Source organism: Epinephelus lanceolatus, chromosome 1 (genome assembly GCF_041903045.1).
Source record: "Epinephelus lanceolatus isolate andai-2023 chromosome 1, ASM4190304v1, whole genome shotgun sequence".
Taxonomy (NCBI): Eukaryota; Metazoa; Chordata; class Actinopteri; order Perciformes; family Serranidae; genus Epinephelus; species Epinephelus lanceolatus.
The window spans coordinates 321,803-341,625 of record NC_135734.1 but is presented as its reverse complement, the minus strand read 5'-3'; the positions used below and the strand labels follow the sequence as shown (position 1 = coordinate 341,625).

The following is a 19,823-nucleotide window of genomic DNA, read 5'->3' as shown; positions in this document are numbered from 1 at the left end:
TTGCATTTCAATAGGGTCCTCGCACCGCTAGGTGCTCGGGCCCTAATAATAAAAATTTGTTGCATTTCAATAATAATAATAAAAAATCCTTGCATTTCAATAGGGTCCTCGCACCGCTAGCTGCTCGGGCCCTAATAATAATAAATCCTTGCATTTCAATAGGGTCCTCGCACCGCTAGAAGCTCGGTCTCTAATAATAATAATAATTAAAGCTGCAAGCAGCTGTGATCGGGCCCTTGCTCCCCCATGCAATTGCGGGGGCCTGAGGCACACGGGAGCTATGGCGCAAAGCGAGAAAGGAGAAAAAACATGGCAGGAGCGAAAAAACGCAATGTTTTGTTCAACCATCAGGGGCACTGGGAGTGTAACTAAATGTGTGCAGGTGTGTCCAGGGGTGGACCCTCATCACACATGTGAAGTTTCGAGTTAATCGGTCAATGTCAATGTATAATAGGGCATTTACTGTTTCCACAAGGGGGCCGCATGAGCAAGATTGCCTACGAACATATGGAGGCGTTGAGGGTGGGGCTCTTATTATATACAGAAATTTTGAAGCAGTTTCGATGAATTATGTGGGAGAGAGAGCTGCTTCAATATGGATAGCGATGGATCAAAAATGGCAGCGCCATAGCAGCCATGCCCTTTGACCTACAGACATGCAGAGCACAACTTTTGATCAGCATGGTCTCTGGATGATCTGTAAAAAATTTGAAGTCGATTGGGTGAAATCCCTAGGACTAGTTCGTTAAAATGCAACATGTGGAAATCACGCCAAAATGACAAGTCAAAATCAAAATGGTCGACTTCCTGTTTGGAGTAGACAATTGGTGCCAGAGACTTTTATGTGCGTCTGGACAATATACACAGATGTACAAATTTTCACGTTCCAACTCCAAAAAAATCCCTATGGGGAGGGTTTTTTGAAAATTTCAAAGGGGCGCTATAGAGGCATTTTGTCCCCCTCATGGGTGACGCCCCTATCAGATGTAAGAGCTCAACATTCTTGACCTGTCTATGAATTTTCATGAGGAGATGAGGTCGCTGAAGCCATCAAAATGCCCAATATATTGAGTGGAGAGGGATCGATAATCGCCACGCCACCACATGGACACCATTAGATGTAGCTTCACAGCGTTCATAAGGTAGCTTCACCAACTTGTTCTGCGTGCATTAGAGGTGTAATGAAGTTGATGCGGTCAAGTTTGTGGCATTAGTACATGTTAAAGTAAAAACTGGTCACTTCCTGTTAAGACCGGGGGGCGCTATGGGTAAGGTGGGATATTAACATATCGGGGCGTTCGGGGTGGAGCCATCATCATGTCCAGCAAGTTTGAAGCTGCTGAGATCAAGTATGTGGGCGGGAGAGCCATTCGAAATTTGATGGCAAGAAAACGAAAAGTCGCCAAAATTTGTCACACCCTAGCGGCCATGCCCCTTGACATAGGGAAAAGCTTTAAATAACTTTTGATCAGCATGTTGTCAGAGTAGCATTTTGAAATTTGGGAAAGGGACAAAATTGGGACACAATGTTGGGTAAAGAATAATAATCATAATAATAATAATAATAATAATAATAATAATAATAATAATAAACAGCGCGATTTCAATAGGGTCCTCGGACGACTTCGTCGTCGCTTGGGCCCTAATAATTAAAGCTGCAAGTAGCGATGAACAGGCCCTCGCAGTCCACGCGCATCGTGGTATGCTGCCGTCAGGGGGCGTGCACCTAGATGTCTTGTCAGCTGTAATAAATTAAAAAATAAACCTTATCTCTCACTTACATTTCCAGTATACAGGTAGGCACCCAACCCACGTATGTATTTTTACAAAAAATAGAAGCTGAATACATGCCCAATAGTTGAAGGTCTTCTGACTCTTTGAAAGTTGACATGGTGTCTCAAGCTCAAAGTATGAGGGACAAGAAGAGGTTGAAAGTCGATGAGTTTTGAAGAGGATTTGAAGATTTTCCAATTTACTTCCATTCACACTAATTAGACTGCCACCAGAGCGCCACCTATTGGCCGATTTGCACCGAATTTTGCACAATCCCTCATCGGGCCATGGAACACAATTAGCAGAAGTGTTGTGGTAATCGGACTGTATTTGGTCAAGATATGAAAGACTGTCTGTTTTGAAAACAATGTGCAGGAATTTGTTGTTTTATATTTTGGCCGTTTTTGGATGATAGAAATTCTTTTAATAACTTTTTGTCAGGACGGTCCACTGATGCTACATGCAAAGTTTGATGCAAATCGGTCATATCGCCTAGGAGGAGTTCGAAAAAGTATGTTTTTCATTTGTCGCAACTTAGCAAATGGAAAGTTACCACGAAAGTGGGCGTGGCTTACACCACACAATTCAGCGGAATTCAGAGAACACGTAAATAGAAGGTTTAACAATGTGCGACATATTATGTGGGAGTTATTAGCTTAAAACACTTTTGCATTGAAAATAGCGCCACCTGCTGGTCAGTTTTGGTGTGTGAGTTACAGAGGCCAGTCTATACCACCCCTATCAATTTTATTTCCATGAGTGTTATGGTGTTGGCACAGTGCCAAATATTAAATTAGATGGCCACCAGAGCGCCACTATCGGTAAGTCCTTCATCAGATATCCTCAGGAGGGCATTGACAATAATTATACCAAGTTTCGTGTTAATCCGCCAAACCGATGTTGAGATATAAAATACTTCAATTTAAAGAACGCCACCTTGTGGTCATCACCCGAAATTTTGCACAGAGCCTCAGGGGCTCATGGGGAATGGGTAATCTGAGTTTCATGTCATTCGGATACACCAATGTGGAGATATGCAGCACTTCCTTTTTAGAACGAAATGTGCAGGAAGTTGTTATTTAATAACTTGAGTATTGTTTGGCATATCGAAATTCTTTTAATAACTTTTTGTCGGGAGGGACCACAGATGCTGTGTGCAAAGTTTCATGCCAATCGGTGAAATTGCCTGGGAAGAGTTCGAAAAAGTAGGTTTGCGACATTTTGCGAATTTGTGGGAAAAAAATGGTAGGCGGACATGGGCGTGGCCTATACCACAAGATTCAGCACAATTCACTGAACGCGTGGATATAAGGTTTTTGAAAGTGCGGCAAAGTATATGGGAGTTATGAGCCAAAAAGCTCTTTCCTTAATAATAGCGCCACCTAGTGGTGGAAATTCAGGACGACAACAGATTATAAAATTTTTCACCAGACCAAACGCGTGTGCCAAATTTGGTGAGTTTTTGAATTTGGGAAAGGAGCCATATTGGGGATTAAATGTTCGTAAAAATAATGATAATTAAAGCTGCAAGCATCATTGGGCGGGACCTCGCACTTCCGCCCGTTTCAGCCCCCAGCTTATGTCGTCACTGTGAATTATTTAGGAATATCAAACATATTGCCACAAACATCAGAAAATCCTTACAGAGCTGAACGTTTTGATGTTTGAATGCTTTCTGTAGCTGTAGGTATGTAGAAGTGATGCCACAATATGTAAATTAGATGAGCGAATTTCTTCATCAGATTCGTCTTCCTTTATTTTGAGAATGAGATGACAAAAACAGCACAAAACAAAAGAAATCTACTGTGTAAATATGTTCAAAATGTTGTTTTACTGAGATTTATGAAATCCAATATGGCCGCCGCCTAATGACGCCACAATATGCAAATTAGATGAGTTAATGTACTCCCATCAGATTCCCCTCCCTTTTTTGAGGATGAGATGACAAAAACAGCACAAAACAAAAGAAATCTACTGTGTAAATATGTTCAAAATGTTGTTTTACTGAGATTTATGAAATCCTATATGGCCGCCGCCTAATGACGCCACAACATGCAAATTAGATGAGTTAATGTACTTCCATCAGATTCCCCTCCCTTTTTTTGAGGATGAGATGACAAAAACAACACAAAACAAAATAAATCTACTGTGTAAATATGTTCAAAATGTTGTTTTACTGAGATGTATGAAATCCAATATGGCCGCCGCCTAGTGACGTCACAATATGCAAACTAGATGAGTTAATTTACTCCCATGACAAACTTTGGGTCATGATGAATAGTTTTCTCATTTACAGTATGCCTTTATCTCTCACCACTTTCAAGCCACAGCCTTTTGAAACGTTGAAATGAAAATGGAATATTTTCCTCAATAAACTCTGGCACCTGAAGGGTTAAAATGGAGATTGTGCCCCTGTCATGTCTGCATGTAAGATTTAGACACACACACCATGTTTCTGTGAGTTTGTGTGTGACAGCAGTTGCCATGGTGATGAAGTAGGTGCACCTGGCAGAAGAGCAGAGAGAGACAGACAGAACACAGAGAGACCTGTTTTAGTGGAGATTTAACTCCTCGAAGAAGTTCTTCCCATTCCCAAACCGTTGGTCCAATCATGAAAATAATGTGATGATGAGAGAGATAAAGTTATACAGAAGATCTGTTTAGCAGCAGTTGAGGTGACATGTGTGCGTCTTTAAAGCCAATACAATAAACGGTGTAGAAGGAGATGTTTTTTAAGAGCATGTTTCAGGCGAAATCTTACTTTGAAAGGTCAAATAGCTCACTTCCTGTTGGAATTAGGTCATGGGTGTCAGCGTGTGATTTGTAAGTCAAACCAGAGATACTGGATGAAGGGAGATACCCAACTGTAGGCCCCCCCTCCCCACCACCATGTTGAACAGAGGGTCTGTGGATGTCTGTGTATGCGGATCGAGAAGCAGGTGGAATGAAAATACATTCTTCCTAATATTGCAGCCTATTGCTGCACAAAGCTTGGGCATTTTTTATTTATTACTAGCGGTAATTAACTGTTTGTAAGCTAACTGTGATTTTACCGCCTGTTTATCAAGATCACGAGATCTCACGAGAACATGTTTTCTGAGATGGACAGGGCTCAAATAAAGTTAACTTTCTCTTGATCTGTGCGGATGAAAAATGCAGCTTTAGTGTCAGAATGTTGGTAAGATGTGTGGCTTGTGGAAAATGAACCCAATATTTACTTTAGTGACTACAGGGCTAAAGAATTGACCATAAATAAACGCACCAAAAACAATAGGGTCCTCGCCTTTGGCGAGGACTGCTCTGTGAGCAGTCCTCTGCCTCTAGGCTCGGTCCCTAATTAAAGCTGCGAAGCAGCGTTGGGCGGGACCTTGGCCCCTCGCCGTCGTCCCCCAGCTCACATAGACAGCGCAGATCGGCCTAACCGCAGGAGTCGAAACATCGATAAAACAAGCAACGTCAATAGAACGCAAGGTCATTTTTGGCAATGAACCCATGACTTGGGAGTAGAACTTATATTGAATGTATGTTGAATTAATATCTGATAGTATACATATGTGACAATAATCATATGTGTATGATAACAGTAGAGGTATGACACACACACACACACACACACACGTTCACAAACAGACAAACACACACACACACACACACACACACAAACACACACAGGCTTGTGTCTGTCAGCGTGAAGCCATTGTTTTGCTAATTAATGACCTTGTAATTAGGTGACAGCACAGGCACTTCAAACTCAGTTTGACTAATGACTAATGATAACAGAATCAGCAGGAGGCATTTGACACTACAGCAGCAACACAACCTCACACGTCACACTATCCAGGCACCGCTGTGATAGAAGTTAACCTGCGAGACAGTGGAGCACAAAGGCTCTGGAGAAGAGGCCGAGTTACTGACATGCAGTACGGCCGAGTTAGTGACATGCAGTAACAGGACACGAGAAAGAGAGAGAGAGATGGGGGGACAGGGAGGGAGAGAGAGAGAGTTTGCTGACATATTGACATATCTCACCTGTTTACATACTTCCTGTTTGTGGCAGAGGGAGTTACAGATTGCACTAAGTATACATAATGTTGTATGCATCAAAAAGACAACATTTAATTTTTCTGTCAATTACATCAAAAGAAAGGTGTTTGATGAGGCTACGGTGTTGTTCAATGTAACATTTCCTCAAAGATGTATATTCTTTCCTGATGTTTCTGTTACTGACTTGTACTTGAAATGAGGTGATTTACTGCAACCCTCCAGGTCAATCACTTGGGTTCAGAGACATAAAATTGATAAAATAAATGGAAACACTTTTAAGGTCATTTTTAAAGTAATTTAAAACCTCATGTCTGTGTGACCACACACATACACACACACACACACACACACACACACACACACACACTTCACTCTGACACAGACTGTCAGAGTGAAGCTTTTGTTATGCTAATTAAGGACTGCATGTGGCTGACAGGCAGACAAAGTGACAGCAGAATGGGTTGAAAGTTTCTCAAACAAATCCTTCCAGATCCCAAACCGTGGGTCCCATCTTCAATCTGAAAGCATCACTAGATAGATAAATTTGTTCTGAACACAAAAATATAAAGCTTGTATGTCTATGGACTCAAAAATGTGACCTTAATCACAAGTTTACAGTGTGTTGGCCCTCATCTTTTCTTACAGAGCTCATCATGAGGATTTGTGTCCTGCACCTTTGAACGCTTCTAAAATCCAAACCGTTCCAGTTATAACAAAGTCCTTCACAAGTAATGTTCACCAGGGGTAGAGCTGTAATTTGTGCAAGTTTGAAGCAGTTATGATAAACGGTGTAGGAGCAAATAATTTTTGAGCGACAGAATTTGTGAAAAACGTCATCTTACATTTAAACAACAACAGCGCACTTCCTGTTGGAGTTAGGTCAGGGGTTGCAGCGCGACATTTGTAGGTCTTTATGAGACAAACGAGACAGTTTTGGTCTTTCTAAGTGGTTCCTACCCGTCGCACTGGGCATTTTAGTGTGTCTAGGTGGCACAACAAATCGTCATGAGGTTTTGGAGGACATCACCTGTAAGACGCCATAAAATCCAAACCATTCGAGGATTGAAGAAGTTATACAGAATAATTGATAAGGACACGTTGAACAATAATGTGTGCGAGTTTGAAGCCGATACGATAAACGGTATAGGACTTTTTGATTTTTTTAAGGAATTTCTTTTTTTGAGGAAAACTCTTACTTTGAAAGGGAATTACCTCACTTCCTGTTGGATTTAGGTCATGGGTGTGAGTGCGTGATTTGTAGGTCTTGATGAAATGAACACGGCTGTTTTGGTTTGATCTTCCTACAACGTTCCTGCTGGCTGCACCATTGGCCATTTTAGTGGTGGTGGTGGTCTTTAGTGGTCTTTTCAGATTAATTTTGTCATTATCTAAAATTTTTCGCCAGTCCTGACATGCGTGCCAATTTTGGTGAGTTTTGGAGCATGTTCAGGGGGTCAAATCCCAGTTTAAATTTGCGGTGGATGAAAGAAAGAAAGAATAATAATAGTAATAATAATAATAATAATGATAATAATAATAATAAACCTTACAAGAACAAGAGGGTCCTCACCCTTCAGCCGAGGTCCCTAATAAACCTTACAAGAACAAGAGGGTCCTCGCCCTTCAGCCGAGGTCCCTAATTAAAGCTGCAGGCAGCTGTGATTGGGCCCTTGCTCCCCCATGCAACCGCAGGGGCCTGAGGCACACTGGGGCTGTGGTGCGAAGCAACAGGGGAAAAAAAACCTGGCAGGAGCGAAAAAACACAATGTTTTGTTCATCCACCAGGGGCACTGGGAGTGTAACTAAATGTGTGCAGGTGTGTCCAGGGGCGGACCCTCCTCACACCTGAAGTTTGGAGCAAATCGGACAATGTCAATGTATAATTGGGCATTTCCTGTTTCCACAAGGGGGCAGCATGTGCAAGATTGCCTATGAGCATATGGAGGCGTTGAGGGTGGGGCTGTTATCATGTACAGAAATTCTGAAGCAGTTTCGATCAATTATGTGGGAGAGAGAGCTGCTTGATTATGCATGGCAATGGATCAAAAATGGCAGCACAATAGCAGCCACGCCCTTTGACCTACAGACATGCAGAGCACAACTTTTGATCTGGATGATCTGTAAAAAATTTGAAGTCAATTGGATGAAATCCCTAGGACCCGTTCGTGAAAATACAACATGCAGAAATCATGACAAAATGACAAGTCAAACTCAAAATGGGCGACTTCCTGGTTGGAGTAGACCATTGGTGCCAGAGACTTTATTGTGCATCTGGACAACATACACATGTACCAATTTTCAAGTTCCAACTCCAAAAAAAAAACCCTATGGGGAGGGTTTTTTAAAAATTTCAAGGGGGCGCTATAGAGGCATTTTGTCCCCCCCATGGGCAACGCCCCTATCAGATGCAAGAGCTCGCCATTCTTGACCTGTGTATCAATTTTCATGAGGATATGAGGTCGTTGAAGCCACCAAAAAGCCAAACGTATTTGGTGGCGAGGGAGGCGCCATAGCGGCCATGCCCCTTAACATAATGAAAAGCTTTTAATAACTTTTGATCAGCATGGTCTCTGGATGATCTGTAAAAAATGTGAAGTCGATTGGAGGAAATCCCTAGGACTAGTTCGTTAAAATACGTGTGGAAATCATGCCAAAATGACAAGTCAAAATCAAAATGGCTGGCTTCCTGTTTGGAGTAGACCATTGGTGCCAGAGACTTTTTTGTGCGTCTGGACAACATACACATGTGTACCAATTTTCATGTTCCTACTCCAAAAAATCCCTATGGGGAGGGGTTTTTGAAAATTTCAAGGGGGTGCTTTAAAAGCATTTTGTCCCCCCCAGGGGCGGTGCCCCTATCAGACGAAAGAGCTCACCATTCTTGACCCGTCTATCAATTTTCATGAGGATATGAGGTCGTTGAAGCCATCAAATGTATTTGGTGGCGAGGGATCGATAGTCACCACGCTGCCACAGGGACACCATTAGACATAGCTTCACAGTGTTCATAAGGTAGCTTCACCAACTTGTTCTGCATGCATTAGAAGTGGAATGAAGTTGATGCGGACAAGTTTGTGTCATCAGTACATGTTAAAGTAAAAACACTTCCTGTTACCACAGGGGACCGCTATGAGTAAGGTGGGATATTAATATATCTGCTCATTTGGGGTGGAGCCATCATCATGTCCAGCAAGTTTGAAGCTGCTGAGATCAAGTATGTGGGCGTGAGGTCCGTTCGAAATTTGATGGCGAGAAAATGAAAAGTCGCCAAAGTTTGTCACACCCTAGCGGCCACGCCCCTTGATGTAGAGTAAAGCTTTTAATAACTTTTGATCAGCATGTTCTCAGGATGATCTGTACCAACTTTGAAGTCCATCAGACGAAATCCCTAGGAGGAGGAGTTCAAACATGTCAAAAATTTAAATCAAAATGGCCGACTTCCTGTTGGGTTTACGGCATGGTTCCAAGAGGATTTTTTGTGCGTCTTGGCATGTTCTATGAGCCCACCAATTTTCATGCGTGTAGGTGAAACTCACAAGCGGGGCTCGAGGCACAAAATTTTCTTGGGGGCGCTATGTCACCATTTGGCCCCATCCACATAGAACACTGCCAAAATATCAAATTTTTCACCAGACCAGACGCGCATGCCAAATTTGGTGACTTTTTGAATTTTGGAAAGGGGCGAAATTGGGGATTAAATGTTCGTAATAATAATAATAATGATAATAATAATAATAATAAACAGCGCGATTACAATAGGGTCCTCACGGACGACTTCGTCGTCGCTCGAGCCCTAATAAACAACGCGATTTCAATAGGGTCCTCGGACGACTTTGTCATCGCTCGGGCCCTAATAATAATAATTAAAGCTGCAAACAGCTGTGATCGGGCCCTTGCTCCTCCATGCAACCATGGTGGCCTGAGGCACGTGGGGGCTGTGGCGCGAAGCAAGAATGGAGAAAAAACCTGGCAGGAGCGAAAAAATGCAATGTTTTGTTCATCCACCAGTTGGCGCTACAAGCGTGACCAGATGTGGCCAGGTGCTTTCAGGGGTGGACCTTCATCACACGTGAAATTTTGAGCAAATCGGACCATGAAAGGATTTATACGAAGCTGATGTTCCACCGCCACCGCTGCAACATGAAACATAACAGGACACGTGTGTCACTGTGGAGATTCATCAACTTGATCGTCATGTTTCCACAAAATGTAGTTGATCAGGTCAGGAGCTTGAGGTTGGTGTTTGTCAGTGTAAAAGATGGCATTTCCTGTTTCCACAAGGGGGCGCCATGAGCAAGATTGCCTACGAGCATATGGAGGCATTGAGGGCTGGGCTCTTATCATGTACAGAAATTTTGAAGCAGTTTGGATGAATTATGTGGGAGAGAGAGCTGCTTGAATATGCATGGCAATGGATCAAAAATGGCAGCACCATAGCAGCCACGCCCTTTGACCTACAGACATGCAGAGCACAACTTTTGATCAACTCCAAAAAAATCCCTATGGGGAGGGGTTCTTGAAAATTTCAAGGGGGCGCTGTAGAGGCATTTTGTCCCCCCCATGGGCGACGCCCCTATCAGATGTAAGAGCTCACCATTCTTGACCCGTGTATCAATTTTCATGAGGAGATGAAGTCGTTGAAGCCATCAAAAAGCCAAATGTATTGAGTGGCGAGGAATCGATAGTCGCCACACTGCCACATGGACACCATTAGACGTAGCTTTACAGCGTTCATAAGGTAGCTTTACCAACTTGTTCTGCATGCATTAGAAGTGGAATGAAGTTGATGCGGTCAAGTTTGTGGTATTAGTACATGTTAAAGTAAAAACTGATCACTTCCTGTTACCACCAGGGGGCGCTATGAGTAAAGTAGGACATTTGGGCATTCGGGGCGGAGCCATCATCATGTCAAGCAAGTCTGAAGCTGCTACGATCAAGTATGTGGGCGTGAGAGCTGAAATTCGATGGCGAGAAAATGAAACGTCACCAAAATTTGTCACGCCCTAGCAGCCACGGCCTTTGACCTACAGACATGCAGAGCACAACTTTTGATCAGCATGGTCTCTGGATGTTCTGTAGCCAATTCAATTTGAAGTCGATCAGGCAAAAGCCCTAGGACAAGTTCGTTCAAATGTAAGTTGTGGAAATCGCCGTAATGAAAAAATTCAAAACAAAATGGCTGACTTCCTGTTGGGTTTTTCCCGTGACGTTAAGAGACTTTTTCGTCTGGGTATGATACATGTGTGTACCAAATTTCGTTTGCCCACGACAAACTAATCCCAATGGGAAGGGTATATTGAAAATTTGTAGGGGGCGCTATTTCGGCATTTTGCGGCGACCATGTGCAACCGCCCAAAAATATTGAATTTCGGATGTGGCCGAATGTGGAAAGTTAGAAGCATTTTCAAATTTGGGAAAGGGGCAAAATTGGGACACGAAATGTCGTAATAATAATAATAATAATAATAATAATAATAATCATAAACAGCACGATTTCAATAGGGTCCTCGGACGACTTTGTCGTCGCTTGGGCCCTAATAATAATAATAAACAGTGCGATTTCATTAGGGTCCTCCGCGGACGACTTCGTCGTCGCTCCAGCCCTAATAATAAACAGCACGATTACAATAGGGTCCTCACAGACGACTTCGTCGTCGCTTGGGCCCTAATTAAAGCTGCAAGCAGCGTTGTTTGGGACCTTGCACTCCCGCCCATTTCGGCCTCCAGCTTATGTCGTCATTGTGAATTATTTAGAAATATCAAACATATTACCACAAACATCAGAAAATCCTTACAGAGCTGAACGTTTTGATGTTTGAATGCTTTCTGTAGCTGTAGGTATGTAGAAGTGATGTCACAATATGCAAATTACATGAGTGAATTTATTCCCATCAGATTCCTCTTCCTTTTTTTGAGGAAGAGACAAAAAAAACACAAAACAAAAGAAATCTACTGTGTAAATATGTTCAAAATGCTGTTTTACTGAGATTTATGAAATCCAATATGGCCACCACCTAGTGACGCCACAATATACAAATTAGATGAGTTAATTTACTCCCATTTGAGGCGAAATCTTACTTTGAAAGGGCAAATAGCTCACTTCCTGTTGGATTTAGGTCATGGGTGTCAGAGCGTGATTTGTAGGTCAAACACACCAGTTTTGGTTTGATCTGTCTACGACATTCCTACGGGCCGCAGTGGCCATTTTAGTGCGCCTAGGTGACAGTAGAGAGCCCATTTTGGCACTTTAGGAGTTAATTTTTTGATTTTCTAAAATTTTTCACCGGGTCTGACGTGTGCCAATTTTGGTGAGTTTTTGAGCATGTTTAGGGGGTTAAATTCCAGCTCAAAGAGGCGGCAGGAGAAAGTATTATAATCAATTTCAATCAATCAATCAATTTTATTTATAAAGCCCAATATCACAAATCACAATTTGCCTCACAGGGCTTTACAGCATACGACATCCCTCTGTCCTTATGACCCTCGCAGCGGATAAGGAAAAACTCCCCAAAAAAACCCCTTTAACGGGGAAAAAAAACGGTAGAAACCTCAGGAAGAGCAACTGAGGAGGGATCCCTCTTCCAGGACGGACAGACGTGCAATAGATGTCGTACAGAACAGATCAGCATAATAAATTAACAGTAATCTGCATGACACAATGAGACAGAGAGAGAGACAGAGAGAGAGATGCAGGTAATGACAGTAGGTTACAACAACATTATTGAAAGTAATAATATTATAGTTATAGTTCTGGCTACTGTGGTACAATATGTTGAAAGTATGTATTAATATCTGGCAGTATACATGTGTGACAGTAGTCAGATGTGTATAATAACAGTAGAAGTATGACTAATGACTAATGATGGCAGCAGCAGCAGGAGGCATCTGGCAGGACCACGGCAGCAGCACAACCACACACATCACGCTGTCCAGGCACCGCTGCGATATGAGTTAATCTGAGAGACAGTGGAGCACAAAGGCTCCGGAGAAGAAGCCGAGTTAGTGACATCCAGAATGGCCGAGTTAGCAAGATGCAGTAATAGAATACGAGAGAGAGAGAGAGAAGGAGAGAAGGTGCCCGATGTATTATAGGGGGGTCCTCCGGCAGACTAGGCCTAAGTCAGCCTAACTAGGGGCTGGTACAGGGCAAGCCTGAGCCAGCCCTAACTATAAGCTTTATCAAAGAGGAAAGTCTTAAGTCTAGTCTTAAATGTGGAGACGGTGTCTGCCTCCCGGACTGTAACAGGAAGATGATTCCACAGGAGAGGAGCCTGATAGCTGAAGGCTCTAGCTCCTGATCTACTTTTGGAGACTTTAGGGACCACGAGTAACCCTGCGTTCTCAGAGCGCAGTGTTCTGGTGGGATAATATGGCACTATGAGCTCACTAAGATATGATGGAGCTTGACCATTTAGAGCTTTATAAGTTAACAGTAGGATTTTAAATTCAATTCTGGATTTTACAGGGAGCCAGTGCAGAGAAGCTAAAACAGGAGAAATATGATCATAATAAACATACCAAAAACAATAGGGTCCTCGCCCTTTAACTGAGGTCCCTAATAATAATAATAAACGTACCAGAAACAATAGGGACTTCGTCCGTTGGCCGAGGTCCCTAATAATAAACACACCAAAAACAATAGGGACTTGGTCCTTCAGCCGAGGTCCCTAATAAGATGATTTCTATCATTGAGGATGCAACACACAATTGTTAATAAGGAGTGAATGACAGACTAGTTGGGTTGGTAAGCAAGTTTTGCCATCAGATAGTCTAAAGACACTACAACTCATTTCACATTGCACATAACAAATATGCTTTATCAAAGCTATTCTCACCTGGTGACTTTGAGCAGGCGAAGCAGGCGTATGCAACGCAGCACAGAAATGCCCATGACTGACATAACACCCATGTGGACAAGGAGGAGCTCCATAATGCCAGTTGACACCACAAAGCAGTCAAAGCGATTGAAGAGAGACATAAAGTAAGAGGGCAAGCCTAGGGCATACATCTTCATGAACATCTCCAGGGCAAACATAGACAGCAGTAGCTTATTGGCATTGTCTGTTGGGGCCAACAGGATGAAGAGACAGAATGAGAGAAAGAAAAAGACAAACATAGATAGTTATTTATAGATGATATCAGTAGTCAACAGCATAGAAAATATGGAGTGTGCCACATTAATAATTTCATATATTTTTAGTGGTTGACTAATTATTTGTTAAATTTGAAAACTGTTTATAAAGTGATAAATTATGGTTGAAGTGCAATAATTACATTTTACAGAAAAATAACACAGTATTCTTTTTTACTAAAATCCCAATTTAAAAACTTAAGCAATGAAGAAGTAAAGGGTTTGGCATTTTATCAGCACAAAATCCTCGTATTTAATCAATTTAGGTTATGCTTTCAATATTTGTATATCACCATAGTTATTAATAACTAAAACCCAAAAATCCAATTGAGGTCTGTAATCAGCTTTTGTTGACTGAAAAGGTAGATTATCCATAAAACTGTACTGTTTCTAATTAGTAATTAATACATTTAGTCATAAATAAAAATAAAAAAAAAACTTTGCAAAAATGTTTATGTTGATAACCTTAGCAACAACCTGAAAATTACACCAGTAGCAAAAAATATGACATGTTGATTAAATGTATGACATAAATAACAGCTAAGGCTGGTTGAAATTATTGAAAATATATTCTGAATTCAAATTGTTGCTTTTGCATTATTGTCAGCAAAGAAAACAATTATTCTGGCATTACATATAAATTGAAGAAAATGTTTATTTTCATCTTGATCTTCTTTCCAATGCATGTTCCACGGTCCCTCAGCAGAATATAGGTGCTTTGCAATTGTTTCCTTCAAAACACAAGTACTATATTTTCTTCACACTGTGTCAATAAGTTCTTGTTTGGCAGACCAGCAGCCAAATTGGTTCTTGCACCCAGAGTTAGGAGAGATATGCATCTCTCCTAAATTGGTTCTTGCACCCAGAGTTAGGAGAGATATGCATATCTCATCTTGCACCCAGAGTTAGGAGAGATATGCATATCTCTCCTAACTCTGGATGCAAGAACCAATTTGGCTCAGAAGTGTAATTAAGCCCATTTACTGTCATTTAAATAACTTCTATTTGTCTTTCATAGCATCATGCAATTAGAATTTAACTTATCACATTGTAACTTATGCATCAACTAACTGAATGTTTATTATTAACCACTGAAAAAAATGTTAAGTTATTCTAGCGACACACTGGGTGGTTCAATTATTCTATATCAATGTACATAAACAACAACATCAGTTATTAGCAGTGTTGTGCCCCCCCCCGAAAAAAAACTCGACTTAGGACCCTCGTCTTGGCTTGCCATCATGCCATGACCTTGACGCACGCGCACTAGTGTCATCTATACTCTGAGTACGTCCTGGCTGTAGATGACTGAGGGCCGAATTCACAAAATTGCGTGGCTTTTGCGGCCACTAAACCGGTAAAAACGGAGCAAACAGATACTGTCTAATTCACAAAGCACACACAGAGGGTGAAATGCTCCACTAACTGCGCTGCCAAGCAGATTGCGTCTCGGTGCTCCGGTGTTATTTGCACATATTTAAATATGTAATAGGTAATATGCATATATTTTCTATGCAAATGAGCCTCATTGATAAACAACGTCTAATTCACGAACACCGGCGCTAATAGCCACACGCAGTTTGAGTGAAGGAAATAACGTCTTTAGAAAGCTGGTGCAAACTGGACGCTCCTCTGTGGAAGCCTCTCGCCCAGACTTTCCAGTGATTGTGGCAGCAGTGATCGTCTGTTAAATCAGTCTGTAAATAATATTTTGACATTATTATTATAATCATTATTACTTTAATGGCATCCGAAGATATTGATGCGTTTAACAGGTGACAGTCTGTGGTCGTTCTCAAAACGCACTTCTGTCACGCATTTCAAAAGCAGCTTTCAATAATTTATTTTACAAAACGGGGGAAACAAACGTGAACAAAAATGGTTCCATAATTCATATTAAATTCAAAAGATAACGAAAAAACAGCTACAAGTGAGAGGGAATAGTGAAAAAGTGGTCAAACTTGGTAAAATCCACAGCCTCAACCCACCCGACACTGTTAGACTGACTCACCAGCAGACATCACTACATGATGGTATACAGTATTCAGTACTTTACCAAACAAAGTCTGCCATTGTTCTGCCACGGTGTTCTTGGCGCAAAGCCAGCATTTATACTTTGCCATGTGGCTAATTGCAATCAGGGGCAAACTGCACTCAGCTGCCAAACTTTGTGGACGTGTTTGCGCTGGTATATCATTAGCGCAATATCCTTTGTGAATAGGACGTTAAGACGGAGCAAACTGCGGATGCAAGTGAAGTGCAATTCAAGGTGCTATCAGCGGCCGCAGTTCATTCTTTGTGAATTCGGCCCTGAGTGGGTAAGCTAGAGGGCGCTAGGTGCTTTTCTTTTTTGCAGTGTAGTTTTTCTAAGCCACAAAGAAGACAACGTTGCTGAGAGGGATCATGTTTTGGGAAACACAGCACTGCAGCCCAAAACATTTCTTAACTGTATTGGCTCGTAGCTACATCGCCTAAGCGACAGCGGATTGAGTTTAACCAAGAGACTGTTAGACTACAACTTGACAAAACAATTTAACGGAAACATGCAACCATCTTCTACAATGGAGTCATTCGCTCTCAGGCAGCTAAACGTTTTCCAACTACGGTACTTGGATACAAATATGGAAAATGAGCTAAAGAGAACATTTGAAGAGCTACATGATGATGTCGAGTCTGTCGCCCACCGTAGACATTGTCTATCCACAACAAAAGCTTCCTCTGGATAACAATGGATATCACATCACTGGATATAACGTTACTGGGATTAATAATCTAACGTTACAGAATCACTACCGCTTAATGTAACATCACAGCACTGTGGTGAGGCCAGCAGAGATGGTGAGAGATGTGTTTCATTAAGATGCTCTGGTAAGAATTGTTCATATCCCTCTATCTGACTTGACTATCTTTTATTTTTTAGGGCTAAAATGTTTTAGTGAAAGGGAACTTCAGTTTGTGAAGGAATACTGTATGCTGCGCGTCGTTTTAAAACCTGGCCAAAAATAACGGAGTAAAGCACCGTTTGGTAATGGTAACTGAGTTACTGAATTTAAAAACTAACGCGGTAGAGTATTAGTTACTGTCAAAACTAACGGTGTTACTGTAACACGTTACTAATAACGCGTTACTGCCTAACACTGGTTATTAGTGTATTGCTCTTAGAAATGTCTGCATTTGATCCCACCTGTAGTTCAAATTCCAAGAGAAGCCATAATGTATTGGATTTGTTATTATTCTTTCCAGAACAGACGGCTCCAGTATGATGTGTTTCTTTTGCTCTCACCAAAAGGAAGCTGATAAATTTAAACTGTTACATGCTAAACAGAGAAAAATGCATGCATGTATGGTGTATACTGCTCTGACCTTGCCAGTTTGTGAGTCTCTGAGACTGCTTGTGGTGTTCTGTTGCTATGGCCAGCGTATTAAGGAAGACGAGCATGATCACCCACCAGTAGAACAGTTTTGACTTCACATACACTCTGCATTTACGGCGTAACCAGCGATTCCACTTGCGAGCCAGCTTACTGCATAAAAGGGGATGAAAGACAAGTTCAAATAAGAGAAATGGTGACTCCTCATAGTGTCCCTAAAGTAAGATATTGAAAGATAGATAGTTTATTTGTCCCCAATGGGGAAATTTGACTTGTGCCCCACAGTCATCAGAAGCACCAACACAATACAATACAAACAAAAAGCAACACAGCAACACATATCATCAAGTATAGGGCCAGCATCATGAACACAATAGGGTTGTTAAGTCTATCCTATTAAAGTACTGATTTAATGAATTAACAGAAATTACATTTACACGCAGAGCTAAGATGCTTGTTAGGGAGCGCAATACTAGTGGGGACAAACGACCTCTGCGCTCGGGCTTGTAGCTTTTGTACAGTAAACCGTCGTCCCGATCTCATAAGGTCATATTGATTGAATAGCGGATGCTTTACATCTCCAGTGATAGCCTTCCCTTTTTTCAGGACCCGGGGCTCGTACAGCAACGTCATGTTGTTAAATTGTTAAGTTAAGACTTTCCAAAGATGCTGATGACATCCCCCTTTACACACCAAGCTTCTAGTGTTTTCCAGAGGCACTAAAGTACAAATCCTGCTATATTTCTATTACTTCTCTAGAAAATGTATGAGTTTTCCTGAGTAGAATACATCTCTCGCCATCTAATGGTATTGGTAGTTCCTGTCATCTGAAGAAAAAAGGAGGGCAGTAGGGGTCAGGAAGATCACTGGAAGTAGTATAGTGCAGGAATTATAAAGCAAAATCACATTTACAAGTGCACATCAACCAAAGTCTGTCATGTCCCATATCAATTCAGTGCAACTAAATTCTATTTATAAAGCCTAATATCATAAATCACAATTTGCCTCAGAGGTCTTTACAACATATGACATCCCTCTGTCCTCAGACCTTCACATAAGGAAAAACTCCCTAAAAAAAAACCCTTTCACAAAAAAAAAATGGTAGAAACCTCAGGAAGAGCAACTGAGAAGGGATTCCTCTTCCAGGACAGACAAATAGATGCAATATAGATGCAATAGATGTGTGTACAGATCAGATCAACATAATAAAAATCATATGATAAACTGTGCAATTCATCGCTAAACTTTCGATTCTGCATTACTTTCAGTTTTTCTGAACACCTTTCTAAACTCTGTTGAAATTACACTTTAATCTGTCACCAGCATTTACTAAATATTAAATAAGAATTGCTCATGTAATAACCTGATTGCATCAGTTATTTTTGTATTCGTAAGAGCCATTTCTATAAAGTCCTAGGGCCAGATCCTCAAAAGGATTGCACTGCCTTTGCGACCGCTAAACCTGTGCAAATGAGAGGGTGAAATGCACGCCAACTGAACACAAACTGCACTGCCACTCCTAGCTGCGCCGGTCCAATTTGCATGCATGTAAATTAGGGAATATTCATAAATTCTGCACAAAATTGCCCCCTTCTTATGCAAATAAGCCTCATTGCAAATACCACCTAATCCACAAAGACCAGCGCTAATTGCCACAGGCAGTAAAGCGGTGCTATTTAACACCAGTGAGACCCGTGTATTAAATCCGCGCAATTTCTCTTTCTCCCTCTCTCACTCTCTCTCTCACGCAAAATAATCGCAAATTTCACTCAGTTGGTGGTAACTGTGGAGCATAGCCTATATAAGGGCTGTCATGCCAGGACTCCAGTAATCATGGCAGCAGTGATTGTAGCCAGGCGAAGGCACCGTAATGGCAAGCGCGCACCAGAAAGGATTTATCGGAAGAGAGTATCACTTTTTGATTTAAATGACAATGCAATCATTTGCAGATACCAGTTGCCAGGCCGCATGATCCTTGCGCTACTAGATGACATCAAGGATGACATTGAGCCTGCCATCCAGAGATCCCATGCTTTACCTGGCACTGTCAAGTTAGTGTCTACTAGTGATGCGCGGATGGGCTCTGACGGCACCCAAATCCGCATCTATCCATCAATAATCCATCCACCACCCATCCGAGCAAATTAATTTTCTGTAATTACAGACCCGCATCCACCCGCACCCGCATGTTTATATTATCAGGAAAGATTAGATCCTGACCGATCCCGTCAGCTGACTGACATTAAAATAATCAATAAAATGGCGCCGTTACTCCGTGCGTAAAGGCGCACATTGGCACTCTTAATGAGGAGACACTCATTTCTGCTGCTGCGGGGATCACTGTGTTAAATAAACCCTTCCACATGACACATTTAAAGAGTATGCTTGCCCAGCCAATCATACATTATTTATCAGCAGGATATAAGCATGATGATATAGAGGGCCTATTGTATTGCACACGACACAAGTAGGCTCATTTCACATTTTAGAGCATGCAATACATT

At 41.7% G+C, this 19,823-nt stretch overlaps 1 protein-coding gene across 1 annotated transcript in view; it reads right to left on the bottom strand.

The window, feature by feature from the left end:
• LOC117251027 (dihydropyridine-sensitive L-type skeletal muscle calcium channel subunit alpha-1-like) overlaps window positions 1–19,823 on the bottom strand; it is a 590,852-nt gene that overhangs the window by 431,295 nt on the left and 139,734 nt on the right. Inside the window, exons 10-11 of the mRNA XM_078166193.1 lie at window positions 17,312–17,472; window positions 13,653–13,878 (exon numbers count right to left, since the gene is read on the bottom strand). Coding sequence (XP_078022319.1) covers window positions 13,653–13,878; window positions 17,312–17,472 — 387 coding nt within the window. The remainder of the gene's footprint in view (window positions 1–13,652; window positions 13,879–17,311; window positions 17,473–19,823) is intronic.